This window comes from Arachis stenosperma, chromosome 3 (assembly GCF_014773155.1).
Source record: "Arachis stenosperma cultivar V10309 chromosome 3, arast.V10309.gnm1.PFL2, whole genome shotgun sequence".
Lineage (NCBI taxonomy): Eukaryota > Viridiplantae > Streptophyta > Magnoliopsida > Fabales > Fabaceae > Arachis > Arachis stenosperma.
In genome coordinates, this window is record NC_080379.1 from 142,149,786 (window position 1) to 142,172,623 (window position 22,838).

At 38.9% G+C, this 22,838-nt stretch overlaps 1 protein-coding gene and 1 non-coding gene across 4 annotated transcripts; one reads left to right on the forward strand and one right to left on the reverse strand.

The window, feature by feature from the left end:
• Positions 1 to 1,657: 1,657 nt before the first annotated feature.
• On the reverse strand, positions 1,658 to 1,761 carry LOC130972068 (small nucleolar RNA R71). The gene has a single exon (XR_009083268.1). It is a non-coding gene; the product is annotated as a small nucleolar RNA R71 (small nucleolar RNA).
• Positions 1,762 to 18,840: 17,079 nt separating this feature from the next.
• Positions 18,841 to 21,839, forward strand: LOC130968211 (serine carboxypeptidase-like 19). 3 transcript variants are annotated; one of them, XR_009081558.1, is made up of 12 exons: positions 18,841 to 19,076; positions 19,182 to 19,326; positions 19,647 to 19,729; positions 19,833 to 19,935; positions 20,062 to 20,099; positions 20,328 to 20,426; positions 20,523 to 20,608; positions 20,685 to 20,843; positions 20,947 to 21,017; positions 21,110 to 21,228; positions 21,352 to 21,409; positions 21,528 to 21,839. XR_009081558.1 is itself a non-coding variant. In XM_057893381.1 (11 exons), the coding sequence occupies exons 2-10, from the start codon at positions 19,293 to 19,295 to the stop codon at positions 21,219 to 21,221; spliced, it is 801 nt and encodes a 266-aa protein (XP_057749364.1). In that variant the 5' UTR covers positions 18,841 to 19,076; positions 19,182 to 19,292; the 3' UTR covers positions 21,222 to 21,228; positions 21,352 to 21,744. The 3 variants fall into 3 exon arrangements, 1 of the variants encoding a protein (XP_057749364.1); XR_009081557.1 differs by having other exon boundaries at positions 19,663 to 19,729; positions 21,528 to 21,827; XM_057893381.1 differs by having other exon boundaries at positions 20,328 to 20,442; positions 21,352 to 21,744.
• The last annotated feature ends 999 nt before the right edge of the window (positions 21,840 to 22,838 follow it).

Sequence of the window (22,838 nt, forward strand, 5' to 3'; positions counted from 1 at the left end):
TCCATGCATTAAAGATTTCTAAGTTTGGTGTCTTGCATGTTTTCTTTGCATCAAAGATTTTTCAAAATTATGTTCTTGATGTTCATCATGATCTTCAAAGTGTTCTTGGTGTTCATCTTGACATTCATAGCATTCTTGCATGCATTCATGGTTTTGATCTAAAAATCTCATGCATTGAGTATTTTTGTTGTTTTTCTCTCTCATAATTAAAAATTCAAAAAAAAATCAAAAAAAATATCTTTTCCTTATTTCCCTCCAAATTTTCGAAATTTTGGGTTGACTTGGTTAAAAAATTTTTAAAATTAGTTATTTCTTACAAGTCAAGTCAAAATTTCAATTTTAAAAATCTTATCTTTTCAAAATCTTTTTCAAAAATCATATCTTTTTCATTTTTTTTTACTTATTTTCGAAAATTTCAAAAATATTTTTCAAATTATTTTCAAAATCTTTTTCTTATCTTTACATCTAATTTTCGAAAATTCACTAATAATTAATGTGATTGGTTCAAAAATTTGAAGTTTGTTACTTTCTTGTTAAGAAAGGTTCAATCTTTAAGTTCTAGAATCTTATCTTGTAGTTTCTTGTTAGTGAAGTAAATAATTTTTAAATTTTTGAATTAGATCTTTTTATCTTTTATTTTATCCTTTTCAAAAATTTTATCTTTTTCAAAATTTGATTTCAAAATATCTCATCTAACTTCTTATCTCCTTATCTTTTTCAAATTTGATTTCAAATCTTTTTCAATCAACTAACTAACTTTTTTTTGTTTGTTTCTTATCTTTTTCAAAACCACCTAACTACTTTTCCCTCTTTTATTTTCGAAAATATCTCTCTCTTTTTCAAAAATTCTTTTTAATTAATTAATTGTTTCATGTTTTAATTTTAATCTTATTTTATTTTCGAAAATTACTAACCTCTTTTTCAAAATTATTTTCGAAATTTCTCTTCTCTTTTCTTCTTCTATTTAATTATTTAATTACTAACAATTCTCTTCACCTCTCTTCATCCAAAAATCCGAATCCTTCTTCATTCTTCTACCCCTTTCTTTTTCTACTAACATAAAGGAATCTCTATACTGTGACATAGAGGATTCCTCTTCTTTTCTTGTTTTCTTCTCTTTCATATGAGCAGGAACAAGGATAAAGGCACTCTTGTTGAAATTGATCCAGAACCTGAAAGGACTCTGAAGAGAAAATTAAGAGAAGCTAAATTAAATTATTCTAAAGGTAACATTTCAGAAACATTAGAACAAGAGAAGGAGATGGCAGCCGAAAATAATAATAATGCAAGGAGAATGCTTGGTGACTTCACAAAGCCAACGTCCAAGTTTGATGGAAGAAGCATCTCCATTCCTGCCATTGGAGCCAATAACTTTGAGCTGAAACCTCAGCTAGTTGCTTTAATGCAACAAAACTGCAAGTTTTATGGACTTCCATCTGAAGATCCTTATCAGTTTTTAACTGAGTTCTTGCAGATCTGTGAGACTGTAAAGACGAATGGAGTTGATCCTGAAGTCTACAGACTCATGCTTTTCCCTTTTGCTGTAAGAGACAGAGCTAGAGTATGGTTGGATTCACAACCCAAGGATAGCCTGGACTCCTGGGATAAGCTGGTCACTGCCTTCTTGGATAAATTCTTTCCTCCTCAAAAGCTGAGCAAGCTGAGAGTGGATGTTCAAACCTTCAAACAGAAAGATGGTGAATCCCTCTATGAAGCTTGGGAAAGATACAAGCAGCTGACCAAAAGATGTCCATCTGACATGTTTTCAGAATGGACCATATTAGATATATTCTATTATGGTCTCTCTGAATTTTCGAAAATGTCATTGGATCATTCTGCAGGTGGATCTATTCACCTGAAGAAAACGCCTGAAGAGGCTCAAGAACTCATTGACATGGTTGCAAATAACCAGTTCATGTACACTTTTGAGAGGAATTCTGTGAATAATGGGGTACCTCAGAAGAAAGGAGTTCTTGAAATTGATGCTCTGAATGCCATATTGGCTCAGAACAAAATGTTGACTCAACAGGTCAACATAATCTCTCAAAATCTGAATGGATTGCAACATGCATCCAACAGTACTAGAGAGGCAGCTTCTGAAGAAGCTTATGATCCTGAGAACCCTGCCATGGCAGAGGTTAATTACATGGGTGAACCTTATGGAAACACCTATAACTCATCATGGATAAATCATCCAAATTTCTCCTGGAAGGATCAGCAAAAGCCTCAACAAGGCTTTAACAATGGTGGACGCAATAGGCTGAACAATAGTAAGCCATATCCATCATCTTCTCAGCAACAGACAGAGAACTCTGAACAAAATAATTCTAATTTAGCCAATATAGTCTCTGATCTGTCAAAGGCCACTTTCAGTTTCATGAATGAAACAAGATCCTCCATTAGAAATCTGGAGGCACAAGTGGGCCAGCTGAGTAAGAAAGTTATTGAAACTCCTCCCAGTATTCTCCCAAGCAATACAGAAGAAAATCCAAAAGGAGAGTGCAAGGCCATTGACATAGTCAATATGGCCGAATGCACAAAGGAGGAGGAGGACGAAAATCCTAGTGAGGAAGACCTCCTGGGACGTTCCTAAAGCAAGAAGGAATTTCCTATTAAGGATCCTGAGGAATCTGAGGCTCATCTAGAGACCATAGAGATTCCTTTAAATCTCCTTCTGCCATTCATGAGCTCTGAAGAATATTCATCCTCTGAAGAGAATGAAGATGTGACTGGAGAGCAAGTTGCTCAATACTTAGGAGCTATCATGAAACTGAATGCCAAGCTGTTTGGTAATGAGACTTGGGAAAGTGAACCTCCCTTGCTCATTAGTGAACTAGATACTTGGATTCAGAGAACTCTACCTCAAAAGAAACAAGATCCTGGCAAGTTCTTAATACCTTGCACCATTGGCACCATGAGCTTTGAAAAAACTCTATGCGATCTTGGGTCAGGGATAAATCTTATGCCACTCTCTGTAATGGAGAAGCTGGGGATCATTGAGGTACAACATGCCTTGTTCTCATTACAATTGGCAGATAAGTCCATAAGACAAGCTTATGGAATAGTGGAGGACGTGCTAGTAAGGGTTGAAGGCCTTTACATCCCTACTGATTTCATAATCCTAGACACTAGGAGGGAAGATGATGAATGCATCATCCTAGGAAGACCTTTCCTAGCCACAGCAGGAGCTGTGATAGATGTCAACAGAGGTGAGTTAGTCCTTCAATTGAATGGGGACTACCTTGTGTTTCAGGCACATGGCCATCCCTCTGTGACAAAAGAGAGTAAGCATGAAGAGCTTCTCTCAGTTCAGAGTCAAGAAGAGCCCACACAGTCAAACTCTAAGTTTGGTGTTGTGAGGCCACAACCAAACTCTAAGTTGGGTGATCAAACCCCATATCCAAACTCTAAGTTTGGTGTTGGGACTACACACTAAATCGACCTGATCACCATGTGGCTCCATGAGAGCCACTGTCAAGCTATTGACATTAAAGAAGCGCTTGTTGGGAGGCAACCCAATTTTATTTATCTAATTTTATTTTATTTTGTTTCTTGTTTATTTTTGTGTTTTATTAGGTACATGATCATGAGGAGTCACGAAAAAAATCAAAAAAATTAAAAACAGAGTCAAAAACAGAAGAAAAAATTTTTCACCCTGGAGGCAGCGCAGACTGGCGTTCAACGCCAGTAAGGTGCATCTGGCCGGCGTTCAACGCCAGAACAGAGCACCATTCTGGCACTGAACGCCCAAAACATGCAACAACCTGGCGTTAAACGCCAGGATGGTGCACAGAGAGGACAAACTGGCGCTGAACGCCAGGAACAAGCATGAAACTGGCGTTCAACGCCAGAAACATACATTACATGGGCGTTGAACGCCCAGAACATGCATCAATGGGCATTTGAACGCCAGAATGATGCATGGAGGCATTTTACATGCCTATATGGTGAAGGAATGGTATTTGTTTTCACCTCAGGATCTGTGGACCCCGCAGGATCCTCACCTCAGGATCTGTGGACCCCACAGGATCCCCACCTACCATATTTCCACCTTACCTTTTAATCCTAATCACACTCTCCTAATCCAAATCTCATTTCACTCTTCCCTATATCACACTTCCCAAAAACCTTCACCAAATCACCTCAAGTCCTCTTCCCAATTACCCCCATTCACCATTCACATCAACCTCCACTTCCCCATAAACCCCACCTACCCTCATAAAATTCAAATTCAATTTCCCACCCCTTCCCACCCAAAATGGCCGAACTCCCACCCTCCCTCTCCCTATAACTAACCTCCCATTCTTCTTCATTTTCACACAACACAAACCCCTTCTTCTCCCATATAGCCGAACCTACTCTCTCCCTCTCTACCATATTCTCTTCTTCTTCTACTACTATTCTTTTCTTTCTTGCTCGAGGACGAGCAAATTTTAAGTTTGGTGTGGTAAAAGCATAAGCCTTTTTTTTGTTTTTCCATTACCAATGGCACCTAAGGCCGGAGTTTCCTCAAGAAAAGGGAAAGGGAAAGCAAAAGCTTCCACCTCCGAGTCATGGGAGATGGAAAGATTCATCTCCAAGAGCCATCAAGACCACTTCTATGATGTTGTGGCAAAGAAGAAGGTGATCCCTGAGGTCCCTTTAAAGCTCAAAAAGAATGAGTATCCGGAAATCCGACATGAAATCCAAAGAAGAGGTTGGGAAGTCATAACCAACCCCATGCAACAAGTTGGAATATTGATGGTTCAAGAGTTCTATGCTAATGCATGGATCACTAGGAACCATGATCAAAGTATGAACCCGAATCCAAAGAACTATCTCACAATGGTTCGGGGGAAATACTTAGATTTCAGTCCGGAAAATGTGAGGTTGGCGTTTCACTTACCCATGATGCAAGGTGATGAACGCCCCTACACAAGAAGGGTCAACTTTAATCAAAGGTTGGACCAAGTCCTAATGGACATTTGTGTGGAAGGCGCCCAATGGAGAATAGACTCCAAAGGCAAGCCAGTCCAACTAAGAAGACTGGACCTCAAGCCTGTAGCTAGAGGATGGTTGGAGTTCATCCAAAGATCCATCATCCCTACAAGCAACCGATCTGAAGTTACTGTGGATCGGGCCATCATGATTCATAGCATCATGATTGGAGAGGAAGTAGAAGTTCATGAAGTCATCTCCAATGAACTCTACAAAATAGCCGACAAGCCTTCACACATGGCACGGCTAGCCTTCCCCCACCTTATATGCCATCTATGTTATTCAGCTGGAATCATCATAGATGGAGATGTCTCCATTGAAGAAGACAAGCCCATCACCAAGAAAAGGATGGAGCAAACAAGAGAAGTTCCTCACGGCCCTCAAGAAGAACATGAGGAAGTTCATCATCAACAAATGCCTAAAGGAATGCACTTTCCTCCCAACAACTATTGGGAGCAACTCAACACCTCCTTAGAAGATTTGAGCCATAATGTTGAATAACTAAGGGTGGAACATCATGAACACTCCATCATTCTCCAAGAAATAAGAGAAGATCAAAGAGCAATGAGGGAGGAGCAACAAAGGCAAGGAAAGGACATAGAAGAGTTGAAGAACATCATTGGTCCTTCAAGAAGAAGACGCCACTAGAGGTGGATTCATTCCTTGTTCTTTATTTCTTTCTGTTTTCGGTTTTTAATTATTGTGTTTATCTATGTTTTGTGTCTTTATTTCATGATCATTAGTATGTAACCATGCCTTAAAGCTATGAATAAAATCCATTAATCCTTCACCTCTCTTAAAAAGAAAAATGTTTTAATTCAAAAGAACAAGAAGTACATAAATTTTGAAAATAGCTCTTGAATTTAATTTAATTATATTAATGTGGTGACAATACTTTTGTTTTCTGAATGAATGCTTGAACAGTGCATATGTCTTTTGATCTTGTTGTTTATGAATGTTAAAATTGTTGGCTCTTGAAAGAATGATGAACAAAGAGAAATGTTATTGAGGATCTGAAAAATCATGAAATTGATTCTTGAAGCAAGAAAAAGCAGTGAAAAAGAAAGCTTGCGAAAAAAATGGCGAAAAAAATAGAAAAAAAAAAAAGAAAAAGCAAGCAGAAAAAGCCAATAGCCCTTAAAACCAAAAGGCAAGGGTAAAAAGGATCCAAGGCTTTGAGCATCAATGGATAGGAGGGCCCAAGGAAATTAAATCCAGGCCTAAGCGGCTAAATCAAGCTGTCCCTAACCATGTGCTTGTGTCATGAAGGTCCAAGTGAAAAGCTTGAGACTGAGTGGTTAAAGTCGTGATCCAAAGCAAAAAGAGTGTGCTTAAGAGCTCTGGACACCTATAACTGGGGACTCTAGCAAAGCTAAGTCACAATCTGAAAAGGTTCACCCAGTTATGTGTCTGTGGCATTTGTGTATCCGGTGGTAATACTGGAAAACAAAATGCTTAGGGCCACAGCCAAGACTCATAAGTAGCTGTGTTCAAGAATCAACATGCTTAACTAGGAAAGTCAATAACACTATCCGAAATTCTAAGTTCCTAGAGAAGCCAATCATTCTAAACTTCAAAGGAAAAAGTGAGATGCCAAAACTATTCAGAAGCAAAAAGCTACAAGTCCCGCTCATCTAATTATAATTAATATTCATTGATATTTTGGAATTTATAGTATATTCTCTTCTTTTTATCCTATTTAATTTTCAGTTTCTTGGGGACAAGCAACAATTTAAGTTTGGTGTTGTGATGAGCGGATAATTTATACGCTTTTTGGCATTGTTTTTAGATAGTTTTTAGTAAGTTCAAGCTACTTTTAGGAATGTTTTCCTTAGTTTTTATGTTAAATTCACATTTCTGGACTTTACTATGAGTTTGTGTGTTTTTCTGTGATTTCAGGTAAATTCTGACTGAAATTGAGGGATTTGAGCAAAACTCTGAAGAAGGCTGACAAAAGGACTGCTGATGCTGTTGGAATCTGACCTCCCTGCACTCGAAGTGGATTTTCTGGAGCTACAGAACTCCATTTGGCGAGCTCTCAACGGCGTTGGAAAGTAGACATCCAGGGCTTTCCATCAATATATAATAGTCCATACTTTATTCGAAGAATGACGACGTAACTTGGCGTTGAACGCCAAGTACATGCTGTTGTCTGGAGTTAAACGCCAGAAAAACGTCATGATCCGGAGTTGAACGCCCAAAACACGTCATAACTCGAAGTTCAACTCCAAGAGAAGCCTCAGCTCGTGGATAGATCAAGCTCAGCCCAAGCACACACCAAGTGGGCCCCGGAAGTGGATTTATGCATCAATTACTTACTCATGTAAACCCTAGTAGCTAGTCTAGTATATATAGGACATTTATCTATTGTATTAGACATCTTTTGACCACTTTAAGTCATTATTCATTCGGTCACTTGATCATGGAGGGGGCTGGCCATTCGGCCATGCCTGAACCTCTTTCACTTATGTATTTTCAACGGTGGAGTTTCTGCACACCATAGATTAAGGGTGTGGAGCTCTGCTGTACCTCAAGTATTAATGAAATTCTATTTTCTTTTATTCAATTCCTCTTTTATTCTTATTCCAAGATATTCATTCGTACCCAAGAACATGATGAATGTGATGAGTTAGATAACCCTCATTATCATTCTCACTTATGAACGCGCGTGATTGACAACCACTTCCGTTCTACATGCAACCGAGCTTGAATGCGTATCTCTTAGATTCCCAAACAGAATCTTCGTGGTATAAGCTAGATAAATGGCGGCATTTATGAGGATCCGGAAAGTCTCACCTTGTCTGTGGTATTCCGAGTAGGATCCTGGGAATCCGGAAAGTCTAACCTTGTCTGTGGTATTCCGAGTAGGATTCCGGTAATGAATGACTGTGACGTGCTTCAAACTTGCAAGTGCTGGGCGTTAGTGACAGACGCAAAAGAATCAAGGGATTCTATTCCAGTAGGCGCGGGAACCAACCAGTGATTAGCCGTACTGTGACAGAGTGCGTGAGCATTAGTTTTCACTGCGAGGATGGGATGTAGCCATCAACCATGGGTGATGCCTCCAGACGATTAGCCGTGCGAGTGACAGCCGCATAGGATCATTTTCCCGAGAGGATTGAAAGTAGCCACCGCTGATGGTGAACCCCTAAACAAAGCTTGCCATGGAAAGGAGTAAGAAGGATTGAGTAGAAGTAGTAGGAGAGCAGGTGTCCTTGAGCCATACAGCATCTCCATATGCTTGTCTGAAATTCCTACCAATGAATCTACATAAGTATTCTATCCCTTTTATCATTTCCTGTTATTATTAATTTTCGAAACCCATAACTTTTTAATCTGCCTAACTGAGATTTACAAGGTGACCATAGCTTGCTTCATACCAACAATCTCTGTGGGATCGACCCTTACTCACGTAAGGTTTATTACTTGGACGACCCAGTACACTTGCTGGTTAGTTGAACGGAGTTGTGAATTTAACCAAGAGACACAATAGTTTTTGTGTACATACCAAAGAGCCAATATTGATGATCACAATTTCGTCCACCAAAGTGCAGAATCTTAAATGGGGATTTGGGGTAATGAGCATGAAAATAAATGGCAGAAAGTAAAGAGAATGGGTAAGATCAGAAATGGGGTAATCATTGGGTTCAGGAGATGTTGCATTCTCCGGATCAAGTTCATTCTCATCTCTTTCTCAATCAATGCATTCATTGATCTCCTTGGCAATCTTAAGTGATTGGATCCCAATTCCTTGGCCATCCAATCTCTCTAAGCTTGAACAATTGCCCAATTCCTTGATTTAATTGCTCATGGGAAGAGATGAAGTGTGGTCACTGATTATACCACATGTATTTCCAAATCAAAGTATTGGGAGGATTACATGTCACTATATCCGCCCAAACCCCAATTTGGTCCAACATGAGAAAGCATTTCTAGCATGATCTCCTCATCCCTTTTCCAAGGCTCAAAGGAGATCCAATTATGGAGAGTTTCTTTTCCAAGACAACTAACCAATTGAATTAAGATCGAAAGCATTCTAGTAAGATTAAGAGAAAAGAAAGAAGAAGAAGAATGAAAACTATAATTGATCCATCAAATTACAACAGAGCTCCCTAACCCAATGAAAGGGGTTTAGTTGTTCATAGCTCTAGAAATGAAAAATGGCAGAAAGAAGAATCTATGCTAAAAGTGCAGAAAAGTAAATCTATAGAGAGTAGTTCCCAAAAGTGCCAAGCTTCTCTATAGTTCAAAACTACTCCTATATATACTACTTCTCTTGATCTTCTAGTGAGTTCTTCAAGTCTTGGATGTGGGCTCTGGATCTTGAGTTGAAGCAGTTCTCATCTTTAGTAGGCCCAGCTTGCAGAGAAATATGAATTAGGCTTGGGTATTTAGTGAGATTAACGTTGAGTGCCATTGTGGGTTCGAGAACGTTAGTGGTATTCACTTTTTCCACTAAGGTTCCAACCTTATATACCCACGTTAACTCCAACGTTAGTGGTCTTAACGTGACCACTAACGTTTCCTTTTCAATTTTTGGCCAACGTTATTGGGACTCACTTTTCCCAATAACGTTGGCTTATACCCCTTCGCGAACGTTAGTGGGAATCACTTTTTCCATTAACGTTGCTTGATGCCTTTTGTTCCTACGTTAGTGTTCACGTTAGTGTAGCTAACGTGACTCTTAACGTAGGTGTGTTTCACCTTCGAGAGCGTTAGTGACACTCACCTTTGTCACTAACGCTCCAAATGCCCAAATTTTCTACGTTGGAACTCACGTTAACTAAGTTAACGTGGCTCTTAACGTAGTAGTGATGCCATCTTCCAACGTTAGTGACAAAAGTGAGTGTCACTAACGTTGGCTTCTTTGATCTCAACTCCACGTTAATGGTCTTAACGTGAAAGTTAACGTAGGCAATGCTAGTTGGTCCAGCGTTAGTGACAAAAGTGAGTGTCACTAACGTTGGCCTTTGTTTTCCTCTTCCACGTTAGAGTTCACGTTAACTAAGTTAACGTGACTCTTAATGTGGATCATTGCCAAGTTCTCCAACGTTATTGGTGTTCACTTTTTCCACTAACGTTGGAGGAAAACGTTATTGGTGTTCACGTTTTCTCTTAACGTTGGAGTTCCCTTTTTCTTCTACGTTAACTACCACGTTAACGTGGCAAGTAACGTGAGCTTTGGATGGCTTCGCAGGCATTATTGGTGATCACTTTTCTCATTAACGTTGCAAGCTTTTCACCATTCCACGTTAGTGTTCACGTTAACTAGGTTAACATGAATATTAACATGGTTCTTCCTTGCTTCCTTTGCCCTGAAATTAAGCAATTAAAGTGCATCAAAGCTCTAGCCAAAGTCATGAGATTATGCATCATCAATTTATCATGCAATTCTAGCAAAAATACTCATGAAATCATGCAAAGTTCACAATAGTTGCTTGAATCAAGGTGTGAGTGTATTTTCATCCAAAACTTGCCTTATTCACTAAGAAAATACATGAAACTACCCTAAAACAATAAAGAAAAGATCAGTGAAAACTGGACTAGATGCCCTGGCATCACGTGGTCGCAAACGGTGCATCAATCGGAGTCTCGGATCAAAAGTTATGATCAATGGAAGATTGGAAGTGAATAAGAGCAAGGGTTTTATTTTTCCCCCTTCCCTTTGTGTGTTCAGCATGTGTTTGTTCATGGAGGAGAGAGGGAGCTGAGTTTCATTCATTTAATGAAGCTTGGCGGGCCCTTGGTCCCAACTTAGGTCCGGTTGGCCCGGTTTGGCCCGTTTGGCCCAATCTTGGGATGATTTCTTTAAAATTAGTGTCAAAATTCTCGTTTCGAATTTCTCTACCACATAAAACCATAAAAATCTCATTTTTCACTTTCTAGAATATATTTTAATTTATGGGTTAATTAGCCATAAATTAACCGGGTTTTACACCCTTCAGCCAATCTATATCCAAAAAACACCCCACGTCCCTAAACGAAGTACAAGAATGGGCGGAGAAATACATCAATATGGATGAAAACTCTCGACTAGGGGAAGCCTCCAAAACCGAATTCTCCTATCCCTCCCGGGACAAAGACAAAGTTCCAAGGAAAAAGGAGGACCAGCCCGCAGAAAAGCCCAGAAAATACCATAACTACACCACTCTTTGGGTATCTTTAGTGGATGTCTACAGGGAAATATGCAACACAGAAAAGATCCCACCCCCTGACCAATCAAGGACAAAAGGGGAGGAAGTCGTAACGAATACTGCGAATACCACAAGATCTACGGAAATTCCACTAACGAATGCTACGACTTGAAGAATGTCATCGAGAAGTTGGCCCGAGAAGGAAGGCTGGATCGATTTCTAGCCTGCAGATCGGGCGAGCCTAAGAACAGAAGGAGGAATGAAGAGGGAGGATGGGCCGATCGTCCCCCTCGCATCCTGGAAAGGCATGTCCACATTATCAATAGAGGATTCGTTGGAGGAGGGATCTCAAAGTCATCCCGCAAAAGACACCTCAAAGAAATATACCACATCGGAGAAGGGAGCAGGTCGCCCGACCTCCCCACCATCTCCTTCACCAAGGAGGACGCCGCTGGTATCATGCCCGGGCATGACGATCCTGTGGTCATTACCATCATACTAGCCAACGCCAACCTCCACCGAACACTGGTCGGCCAGGGAAGCTCGGCAGACATCCTATTCAAATCTGCCTTCGACAAGCTCGGACTAAAAGAAAAAGAGCTAAGAGCATATCCCAATAGCATATTCGGGCTAGGAGATGCCCCGATCCAGCCCCTCGGGTACATCCCACTACACACCACCTTCAGGAAGGGAGCCCGATCCAGGACGATAAGCATAGACTACATCGTCGTCGACGTGGACTCCGCATACAACACCCTTATAGGCCAGACATCCCTGAACCAGCTCGCTGCAGTAGTTTCCACACCCCACCTATGTATGAAATTTCTAACCGAAGAAGGAATAGCTACCATTAAAGAAGATCAGAAACTCGTGCGATGATGCTATAATGAAAGCCTGAACCTAAAGGGCAATCCCAGAGGAAAAGAGGCCAATACCATCGAACTCAGAAGAGCCTGGGTTCGGGAAAAACTTTGCCCTCAGCCAGAAGGCGAGACCGAAGAAGTGCAAATCAGAGACACCCAAGATAAAACAACAAGTATAGGTGCAAATCTAAAAGAGGACCTAAAAGAGCTGCGAATAAAGCTCTTAAAAGAGAACTCCGACCTTTTTGCATGGAAGGCCTCGGATATGCCCGACATAGATCCTGGCTTAATGTGCCATAAACTGGCAGTATTCCCTGGATCTCGACTAATACGACAAAAAATGCACAAAGCTCGGTCTGGAAAGATCACAAATCGTGGAGGAACAAGTACAAGCCTTGCTAGAGGCAGGGTTAATAAGGGAGGTGAAGTACCCATTGTGGCTGGCCAACGTCGTATTGGTAAAAAAGCCAAATGGAAAGTGGCGGATGTGTGTAGACTACACTGACCTCAATAAAGCCTGCCCAAAAGACCCCTATCCCCTCCCGAACATCGACACCCTGGTCGACGTGTCGTCGGGATACAAGTACCTTTTCTTCATGGACGCCTACTCAAGGTACAATCAGATCCCAATGCATCAACCCGACCAAGAAAAAACCTCATTCCTAACCCCGAAAGCAAACTACTGTTACGTAGTAATGCCGTTCGAACTGAAGAGCGCGGGGGCCACATATAAGAGGTTAATGAAAAAAGTATTTGCCGGCCACATCGGGAAGCTGATGGAAGTCTTTGTAGACGACATGCTAGTAAAAACTCAAAAAGAGGAAGCACTGCTCCCCGACCTTGCCGAAGTATTCAGTACCATAAGAAAGCACGGGATGAGGCTAAACCCCACGAAATGTACCTTTGCGGTAGAAGTCGGAAAATTCCTAGAGTTCATGCTTACCTAGAGAGGCATTGAGGCAAACCCAGACAAATGTCAAGCCATACTCAACATGAAAAGCCCAACCTACGTAAAAGAGGTACAATAGCTAAATGGAAGACTAACGGCCATGTCCAGGTTTCTATGCAATACTAAGGAAAGAAAAGAAGTTCGAATGGACCCCAGAGTGCGAAAAAGCCTTCCAAGACTTCAAAACATTCCTGGGGCAACCACCCATCCAGACCTGACCTCGACAAGGAGAAGAACTAATACTATACCTCGCCGTAGGAAGTCGGGCGATAGCATCAGCACTAATCAGAGAAGATGACAAGGGACAACAACTCATCTACTTCATCAGCAAGGCTTTACACGGGGCTCAGCTGAACTACCAAAAGATAGAAAAGTTCGCTTACCCCTCATACTCACCTCCCGGAGATTTCGACCATATTTTCAAGCCCACACTATCAAAGTACGGACTAATCAACCCATGAAAGGCATCTTGCAGAAAACAAACTTGGCTGGAAGAATTCTACAATGGGCAGTCAAGCTGTTCGAATTCGACCTCAAGTACGAAGCTCGCACTGCCATCAAATCCCAGTACTTGGCCGACTTCATTGCAAAGTACACAGATACTTCAGGGACCCCCATAGAATGGAACCACTACGTTGACGGCTCATTAAACAAAGCCGAAAGTGGAGCAGGCGTTATCCTGGAAAGTGACCAATAGACCCAACTCGAACTCTCCTTAAGATTCGAGTTCCCCGCCTTAAATAATCAAGCAGAGTATAAAGCCCTACTGGCTAGCTTGAAGCTGGCTAGGGAGGTCGGAGCACAAAAGCTTACTATCTTTAGCGATTCACATGTAATCACCTCGCAAATAGAAGGAAACTATCAGGCAAAGGATCCCACTATGAAAAAGCACCTGGAAAAGACCAAAGAACAGCTCGGGAACTTCAGAGAATATGAGATCCGACATATACCTCAAGAGCAAAATGCCCGAACCGACGCACTTTCAAAATTAGCCAGCACCAAACTTGGGGGCAACAACAGTAGCCTCATCCAAGAAACCCTACAGCACCCATCGACCTCAAGGGAAGAGAAGGTCTTAAGCATATCACACCAGGACCAAGGGTGGATGACCCCTATAATCAACTACCTCAAGTCCGAAACACTTCCCACAGAAAAGAAGGACGCAAAGAGGCTCATACGGGAGGCACAATACTACACTCTGGTACACGACGTCCTGTACAGGAGAGGAGTTTCCACACCCCTCCTAAAATGCGTCCCGTCTTCTGCCATAAAGGACGTTTTGAAAGAAGTCCACAGCAGAATGTGTAGTAACTACCTTGGAGCATGGGCATTGTCCAAAAAGATACTCCGAGCTTCTACGGGCCAACTATGCAGAAGGAAGCGGCCGAGTTTGTCAAAACATGCCCTCCATGTCAGAAGCACGCCAATTTCCACGTTGCCCCACCCAAAGAGCTCATTTGCATCACCTCACCCTGGCCATTCGCAAAGTGGGGGCTCGACCTCCTCAGACCATTCCCTTAGAGATCAGGACAAGTCAAATTCCTCATCGTAGGAATAGATTACTTCACAAAGTGGATCGAGGCAGAGCCATTGGCCGCCGCCACTGCCCAGAGAAGTCGAAAGTTCCTGAACAGAAACATCGTCACAAGGTTTGGGCTCCCCACTCCATCACCACGGACAATGAGACTCAGTTCACCGATACAGGCTTCAGAAACCTGGTAGCTGATCTAAAAATCAAGCACCATTTCACTTCAGTGGAACACCCACAAGCCAACAGACAGGCGGAGGCCGCCAACAAAGTTATATTGGCCAGGTTAAAGCGTCGATCAGGACGCAAAAGGAGCCTCGGCTGAAGAGATCTCCCAAGTCCTATGGGCATACCGAACAACATCACACTCCACCACAGGGGAATCACCCTTCCGACTCGCTTACAGAATGGAGGTAATGATCCCCGTAGAAGTAGATGAAAGATCCCCTAGGGTGATCTTCTACAACGAGAACACCAACTCCCGAGCACAAAAGGAAGAACTCGACCTGCTTCCAGAAGTTTGAGAAAGAACTCTGATTAGAGAGGAAGCCCTGAAGTGTCGAATGGCCTCAAGATACAACCGGAAGGTAATCCAACAAAGCTTCGCTACCAACGACCTCATCCTAATCCGAAATGATATCGGATCAGGTCGATCGGGAGAAGGAGCTAGCAGCCAACTGGAAAGGACCATACCGAATTACAGAAGTACTAGAAAAAGGTTACTACAAGGCAGCCGACCTCCAAGGGCGTGAGCTCTCGAGGTCGTGGCATGCCTGTAACCAAAGAAGGTACTATAGCTAGAGAAAGGTCTTGAGCCAAGGTGTGCTCTTTTTTCCACTAAAGGGTTTTTTAATGAGGCACTAGACCAAGACCTGAAGGTAGCCCGACTTGCAGGGTAACCCCATACATGTATATACTCTCATTTACATTTTTCAATTCATTGCATTTTATTCTAATAAAAACAGAGATTCCCTAAAAAGTTTTCTACCAAGGCGCATTAATTTATGCTCGAAAAAACGCAAAAATCATCACCCAATCAAGAAAGGTCGGCAAGGTGAAGCGACGAGGTCCAAATTAATGTGAGAAGTTATAAAAGCAACTCGTATAGAAAGACCTGACGAGGTTGGATAAAAAATGGGATTGCAAAAAATAACTTGAAAAGGCCCGACAGAGAAGTCGAACCAGCTAAAGGATCACTAAAAAGGGAACAATGCCTTCCTAACCATGCAAAGGTAAAAAAAAAAGGTTGAAAAACCTAGTGTCAAAGTTGCTAAGCTAGAGGGTATGAGTCTGAAAAGGACGCTACTTAAAAGGCAAAGGCAAAAGATATGATCTCACCCACAAAAGATATGGAAGCAAAGACCCTTTGATTTCAAACAAAATACAAAGAGGGAAACGAAACGGTGAAGGAATAAAGTCCCAATTAAAAGGATTTTAAAACACTTGCATGAACCCAAGAAACTACTACGCTCGAAAATGGTGCGTCACTTAAATGCGAAACGCTTCACATTTCGAATGAAATTAAATGCGCAAAACCCACCCAAAAAGAAATAACCAGGGCGCGACCAAACAATGCTTGAGCACATCTTTCCCAAAGATGTTGAAGCTCAGGACAAGCACAATTTCATGAGGAGGATGAAGCTCAAACAGTGGCACTGTTCATACACTGGTCCCAGCTATAGGATCGGGCTGGTCAAAAGCAAAGGTACCGACCTCATGAAAGGTTGGCCCGCTACCGACCTCTTTGTTTAGAGCTCGGACAATCTCCCCAGAGGCCCAAGAAGGCCCAAAGCGAAGAACCACCACCTACTAGAAGGTGGTTGGCCAAAGATATGATCTCACCCACAAAGGATAAGATAACAAACTTATCTCAAAGAAAGATCGTCGAACACCACTATAAATACACTAGAGCACCCAGGTATAACCCATACTCCAATTTTACAAAAAAATCTGCCTAAAGTTCGTATTGACTTAAGCATCGACGTCTTTTACAGGTACCACCCCCTCCCCAATGATCGAGGACTAGCAGCACCTCAAGCTCCAACAAGTTGGACATGGCAGTCTCGACCAAACCAGAAGATCTTGTCCGAATTCGATCTTTCTGTTTCAATTAACCCTCGGAACAGTATGCATAATTGGTTCAAAGCAAAATGTTAATAAAAAAATTTTCCGTACAACTAATATACATTTTTCACTTTTTATTTAGATATTTTATTATAACGTTAATAAAAAAATTTTAGTACAACTAATAATTTTTTAAAAAGAATTTAGTTTTTATGTATTAATAACTTAAATAAGAGGAATAATGATAATTATACAAAGTATTATAATTACATAAAATATTATCAATTATAATTATGCATTCATATAATAATAATAGTTGTTCTACTTTAAAGTAGAAAGAAAAATGTTTAATTAATTCAAAATTAACTTATTATTTATTTAAAGAAAAAAATAATTTTAATTATGTATGATTGTTATATAATCGAATTAATATATGACCATTTTTTTTAAATGATAATTTTTTTCATATTAATATTTCTTAACATTAATTATTTTACTTAATTGAATTAAAATAATTCTTTATCCATACAATATAGTACACTTCAACAAAATAGCATTTTGGCGACGTTTTTTTTAATGTTTGGTGACGATTTTAATTGTCACTAAATTTGAGCGTCGCCAGCTAACATAGTGACGGTTTTGGACCACCGTTGGTAAGGAGTGTCGCTAAATTATTTGTGACGATTTTTAAAATATAAAACTGTCACTAATTTGTAACACTTATGAAGGTGTTTTTTATACTGTATTTCGTGATGTTTTGAAACTGTCGTTAAATTACTAAATTCTATGAGAGTTTTTTCTTATAAATACCATAATAATCACCTTATTCTTATATACCGAAAAAAATATTTATTTTTGATAAACATTAAAAAAAGTGTCTCTAATAATTTATGTATGGCGTTAGTGTGTGACTGGACCTAATAAAATATGGTATAGGTGAAACAACATATAAAATATATTTTTTTATTTGAAATAAAAGTTTTTCAAATTAATATTTGGCACATAAATTATCCAATAACATGTATATTAATAATATTTATACACAACACCACTCAAGTCAGAGCTATTCACCATCCATTGTCTCTAACCGCTTTCATTCTCTGCCGAATCGATCACAGTTCGTGCATGGTAGTTGATATTGGAATGTGATTTCTTATTGGTAGTTATTGTTTTCGGTTCACCACACCTTATAAGTTCAGTTTGGTATGCAGAGCTGTACGAAAATTGGTATATATGGAGAGAATTTTATGGTAAACCAAAATCATAATTACGGTGAAACAATTATATAGTGCTTAGGAAAGAAAACAGAACATATTGGTCTAATTTTTGTTAGACTCCTTTCTGCGGACCGAACCGAAAACATGAACGTGATGAACTACCTCTTTAGTACTTACCGAACCGAAAAGTTACTCACATATATTGAGAGTTACTCACAGTTACTGACACTCACAGTTACATATTATCAATTCAATTCAATTCAATTCAGATGTAGATCACCTCAGGCCATTCAATTCACTTCAAATAAAATTAGCAATTTCATTCCATTAAATTCGATTTAGAATTCAATAATCCAAACCTCATCAAATTGATGCGTTTCAGAAGAATCATCAAAATCGCACTCATTCAACTCTGATTTGAAGTTGATTCATTCATTGTTTCAATTCAAAAGTGCAAATCAAACAAGAAAACAAAGAAGAAGATGAATGATGAAGCTAATTGCGTTGAATCAATCTAAATCCATAATGCAGCGAAGAAAAACGCGAAAGAGGAGAACAACGAATTTAATTAGGTTGAAGAAGAGGCACGTGTAAAACAAACAGGAGAGTAGGACGTGGAGTAAAAGTTGCTTAGATACCATCCATGTAATTTTTACATGGATGTAGAGCTTTTTTGATATACATATACTATAAATAAATTTTAATTAACTATTTTAAATCATTATAATTAATAATTAATAATTTTATATTTTTAAAAATAAAATTTAAATAATTAATAATTAATAATTAATGACAAACGGAAGAAATAGAATGCCATTTTCATGATCATAGGCATAAGATAAAACACGTGATCTCTTTGGTCTTTACTATACATTAGTCTAATTTTTTATTTTGATAAATTCTGCCCTATGATGCAAACAAACGGAAGAAATAGAAAGCCGTTTTCATGATCATCATCTATCCATCCTAAAGTCCCACCACAAAGATCCCACCGCCAATAGGCCACTGACATTCGTCACCTTTATTTTTTTATGGTACATAACTTTTAAGGGAAAAACGATAAAAAGGAAATGTCAGCACTCTTTACTAAGTTGATGACCATCTTGGAGATAGCAAGAACTAAGAGGCTTAAATTAAAAGCATGAATATGCTTAGAGAAAGAAGACACAGTTCAGTGAGAATAGCTACACTACTAAGCTCAAATTGTTATAGTGATAATCATGGGGTCCTACTTCTCCTTCTTTTGTTACTACTACAGATTTCATCTCAACTTGCAAACTGTGGCAGCATAGTGAAGTTCCTTCCAGGATTCCAGGGACCCCTTCCTTTTGTTCTTGAAACTGGGTCTGTTACACTTTATGCTGTAGCCTATGGTTTTTTTAATTTATGGGATTTGGATCATGTACTTAGCAACTAACTTTGCACGCATGCATGTCTCAAATTAATCAGGTATATAGGAGTGGGTGAAAATGAAGATGTGCAGGCTTTCTACTATTTCGTCGAGTCAGAGAACAATCCTAAGGTGGATCCTCTCATGTTGTGGCTCACCGGTGGTCCTGGATGCTCTGCTTTCTCTGGCCTTGTCTTGAAATTGGTAACACACTCACACGGTTACTCCTATCTGAAATTTTCATGCTTTTAGTCTTTTGCATAGTCTCAGTCAAAATTAGGTGAGTAATAAGGAAAGAGGCAAATTTGGTCTATAGGCCATACTCATGGACAAAGGTGTGGATTATCTGCATTTATTTGCTGAATATATGGTTTGGCATTCATTTTGTTTATTTTATCAAATCCTTTTAGATTTTTCTTTCAGTAATTTTGTACATCTTTGATGGTCATTCACTGCTAATTATTGCAATTTTGTTTCGTTGTAGACAAGTAGCATTATATTTGTAGATTTACCTGTTAATACAGGCTTTACATATGCCAGATCAGAATCTGTCACAGCGCGAAGCGACTCATTGCTAGTTAACCAAACTCATCAATTTCTTAGGAAGGTATATCCCTACAACTTTATGGTGTTTTTACTGCATATTCACAGATGGTTCCCTTTGTGTCTACTAAAGTAAACTTTTATAATCTTGTTAAAAATCTTTGCAGTGGCTAACTGAGCATCCACAATTTTTCTCAAATGAATTTTTCGTTGGAGGCGATTCATACTCCGGTATTCCTATTCCAATAATTGTTGATGAAATTTCACGAGGTATAAAACTCGTTGATCTAATGCCTAGTTATAGACAACTATTTGAGTAATGTATGTGTGTGATAAATGAGATCTAAAGTAACTTAGACACAGGTTTAATTCTACTCTCTATTGCCTTGTTTACAGAAAATGAAGAAGGAGTCCAACCTTGGATAAATCTTCAGGTTTCATTTTTAATCATTTTTTGAACTTTTTTAAAGGTTGTCTTAAATACACCACAATCTAAAGCAATCTTAATAATGCTTTTGATCTTCTTTAAGAGCTTCTTCCATGTGGAATTTGAATATCTCCAGAGTTGGCTAACTTTAAAAAGAATTATGTATTTTATATATATATAAAATGATTCTTCTATGTGATTAATTAAGTTTACCATGAGAAATCTTTTTCTTCAGGGGAACCTTCTGGGGAATGCTGCAACAACCCGAGTTGAGAAAAACTATCAAATCCCATTTGCTCATGGAATGGGACTAATTTCTGATGAACTATACCAGGTAGTTAAGTTCACTTGTAAAGTTTTTCTTTAAATTGGTATTGCAAAAATAAAATGCAAATACTAAATGATGTCTGCAATTTACTCAATGAAACAGTCACTGCAAACAATTGTAGCGGAGAATATATAAAAGTAGACACTAGAAGTGCATTATGTTCAAGAGATCTCAAGTCCTTTGATGAGGTATCAATCATCTATTGTTATTGTTAAATCTTTTTATGTTCAATTTCTAGTTAGAAACCATTGTACTTTTCTGCAGATGACATCAGGACTCAATAAAGCCCATATTTTGGAACCCTCATGTGAATTTGGTTCACCTAAACCATTGAAGGCTTCTTGGAGGCGATCTATAACCGAAAACTATCCTTTGAAGTTTGTCAGCAACACTCGTCTCAGATTATCACCCTTGAACTGCCGGGTAATCCACATGTGACATGCCTTGTTGAATAAGATATGTTTCCTTTGTGCTATTATCAAATTCTTTTTGTTTTAACTTCTGTTCTTCTCCTTTCCAAAATCAGACTTATGGATACTTCCTTAGTAGTTATTGGGCCAATGATGACAAAGTACTGAATGCGCTAAACATACAAAGGTATAACTGAAACACATAAAAAATGTTTCCTGAAATTCATGGTTAATATAACAACTATAACTTGAAAGGGATTGTCTCCATTTGTGTTTCAGGGAACAAAAAAGAAATGGCAACGCTGCACCTACAATATACCCAACAAGGAGGATATCCCTAGCAGCTTTCCATATCATGCAAAGCTCAGCAGAAAAGGCTATCGTTCGCTGATATACAGGTAAGTGTTCGCTGTATGCTCGAATAGTCGAAATCCACGGGAGATAGCACAAAGGAACTTGTTTGTTATTTTCTTTTTTCTTTTACTTAAAAATGGAGAAATAAATCTATGTATTTCTAACAGCGGCGATCATGACATGAATATCCCTTTCATGGCGACTCAAGTGTGGATAAGTTGCAGGGTATTCTCCTAACTATATATAGTTATGTAAATATTAAATTTCCATTTTGGTTACTGAAATCTACGGGATTATTCATTTTGGTTCTCGAAATTTAAAATTACCTATACTGGTCTTCTAGATTCAAGTCCAGGCACCAATGTGGTCCCTTGATTCTTTCCGGTGATGACTAGATACATGGAATGTGAGATGGCCCTACCACACTGAATGATGCGTAAACGACATCGTTTACCCTTCGCGTCCAAACAAGTTAGAAACGTCGTCCAAGTAAACAACTCTTTTAACAAGCCAGACTTTTGAGGTTCTACTACCAATGTTATGTATACATATATATATCAATAAAAAAGTGCTATTTATTTGTACACAAAAATCAGCCATTAAAACCAGTCACCAATGTATTTGTGTATAAATATATGCATGGTTTAATTTATTTTCAATATATATTTGTATTCTAATATATATTTTATACTGGTAGCTGACTTTGGTAGTTGATTTTGGTGTACACATAGCATAGTCCTATGAATAAATAGTATATCCATTTTCCATAGCTACTATACCACAGAGCAGATTTCGTTCACCATAAAACAGTTGAATCATCTATGTATTCTCAATATATGTATTGTGTAACACCCTAGCTATCAAAATGTTCCGCTTCCGGCTGCGCCACTTTGATTGCTCGAGTATTACAACGACTCTTAGGATATATAATGCTAAAATATGAGCCTGCTTAACACTTAAAACCGCATAACCTTTCATAAACACTTTTGCGTGAAAATATAAGCAAACATGTACATACAAACCAGATACAATACCTTAGTCTATATATATATATATATATATATATATATATATATAACACTAGTTTACAAACATATATATCACAATCTCCTATCCCTCTTACAACTCAATAAAGACAAAGGCGAGGAAAAAATAAAAGTTAAGATAATACAAAAATAACGAATATACAGAAAAAAAAAAAAGAATATAACTCTTCTGAAGTTTCATCGTCCATATCCTGAAAAGGGATAACCTGTAGGGGAGTGAGAACGTCGTCCTCGTTTGTTCTCACTATAGGATTACAGAAATTGCTATAACAAGATACGTAAAATAAAAGCTATTCTTAGAGTACAGTGATCATTGCTCGTCTTATGAGTCTTTCCAAAAACCTTGGGTACACATTCGTAATCCAGAAAATTTTTTTTTTTGAAGACTTGGTAAATTTCTCAAATGATTTAAAACATAACCTTTTTACTTTCTTGTAAAATCTGAAAAGTTTTTCCTAGACAGTATGAATGACCAACATGTCCCAAACATAGGTTCCATTAAGTCTATGTTGTAAGAGTTTGATTTTTCATACTTTGCTAGACCACAACCATGAAAGCAGTTACCTACGCGGTATAAATGACCATCCCATTCCAAACATAGGTTCATT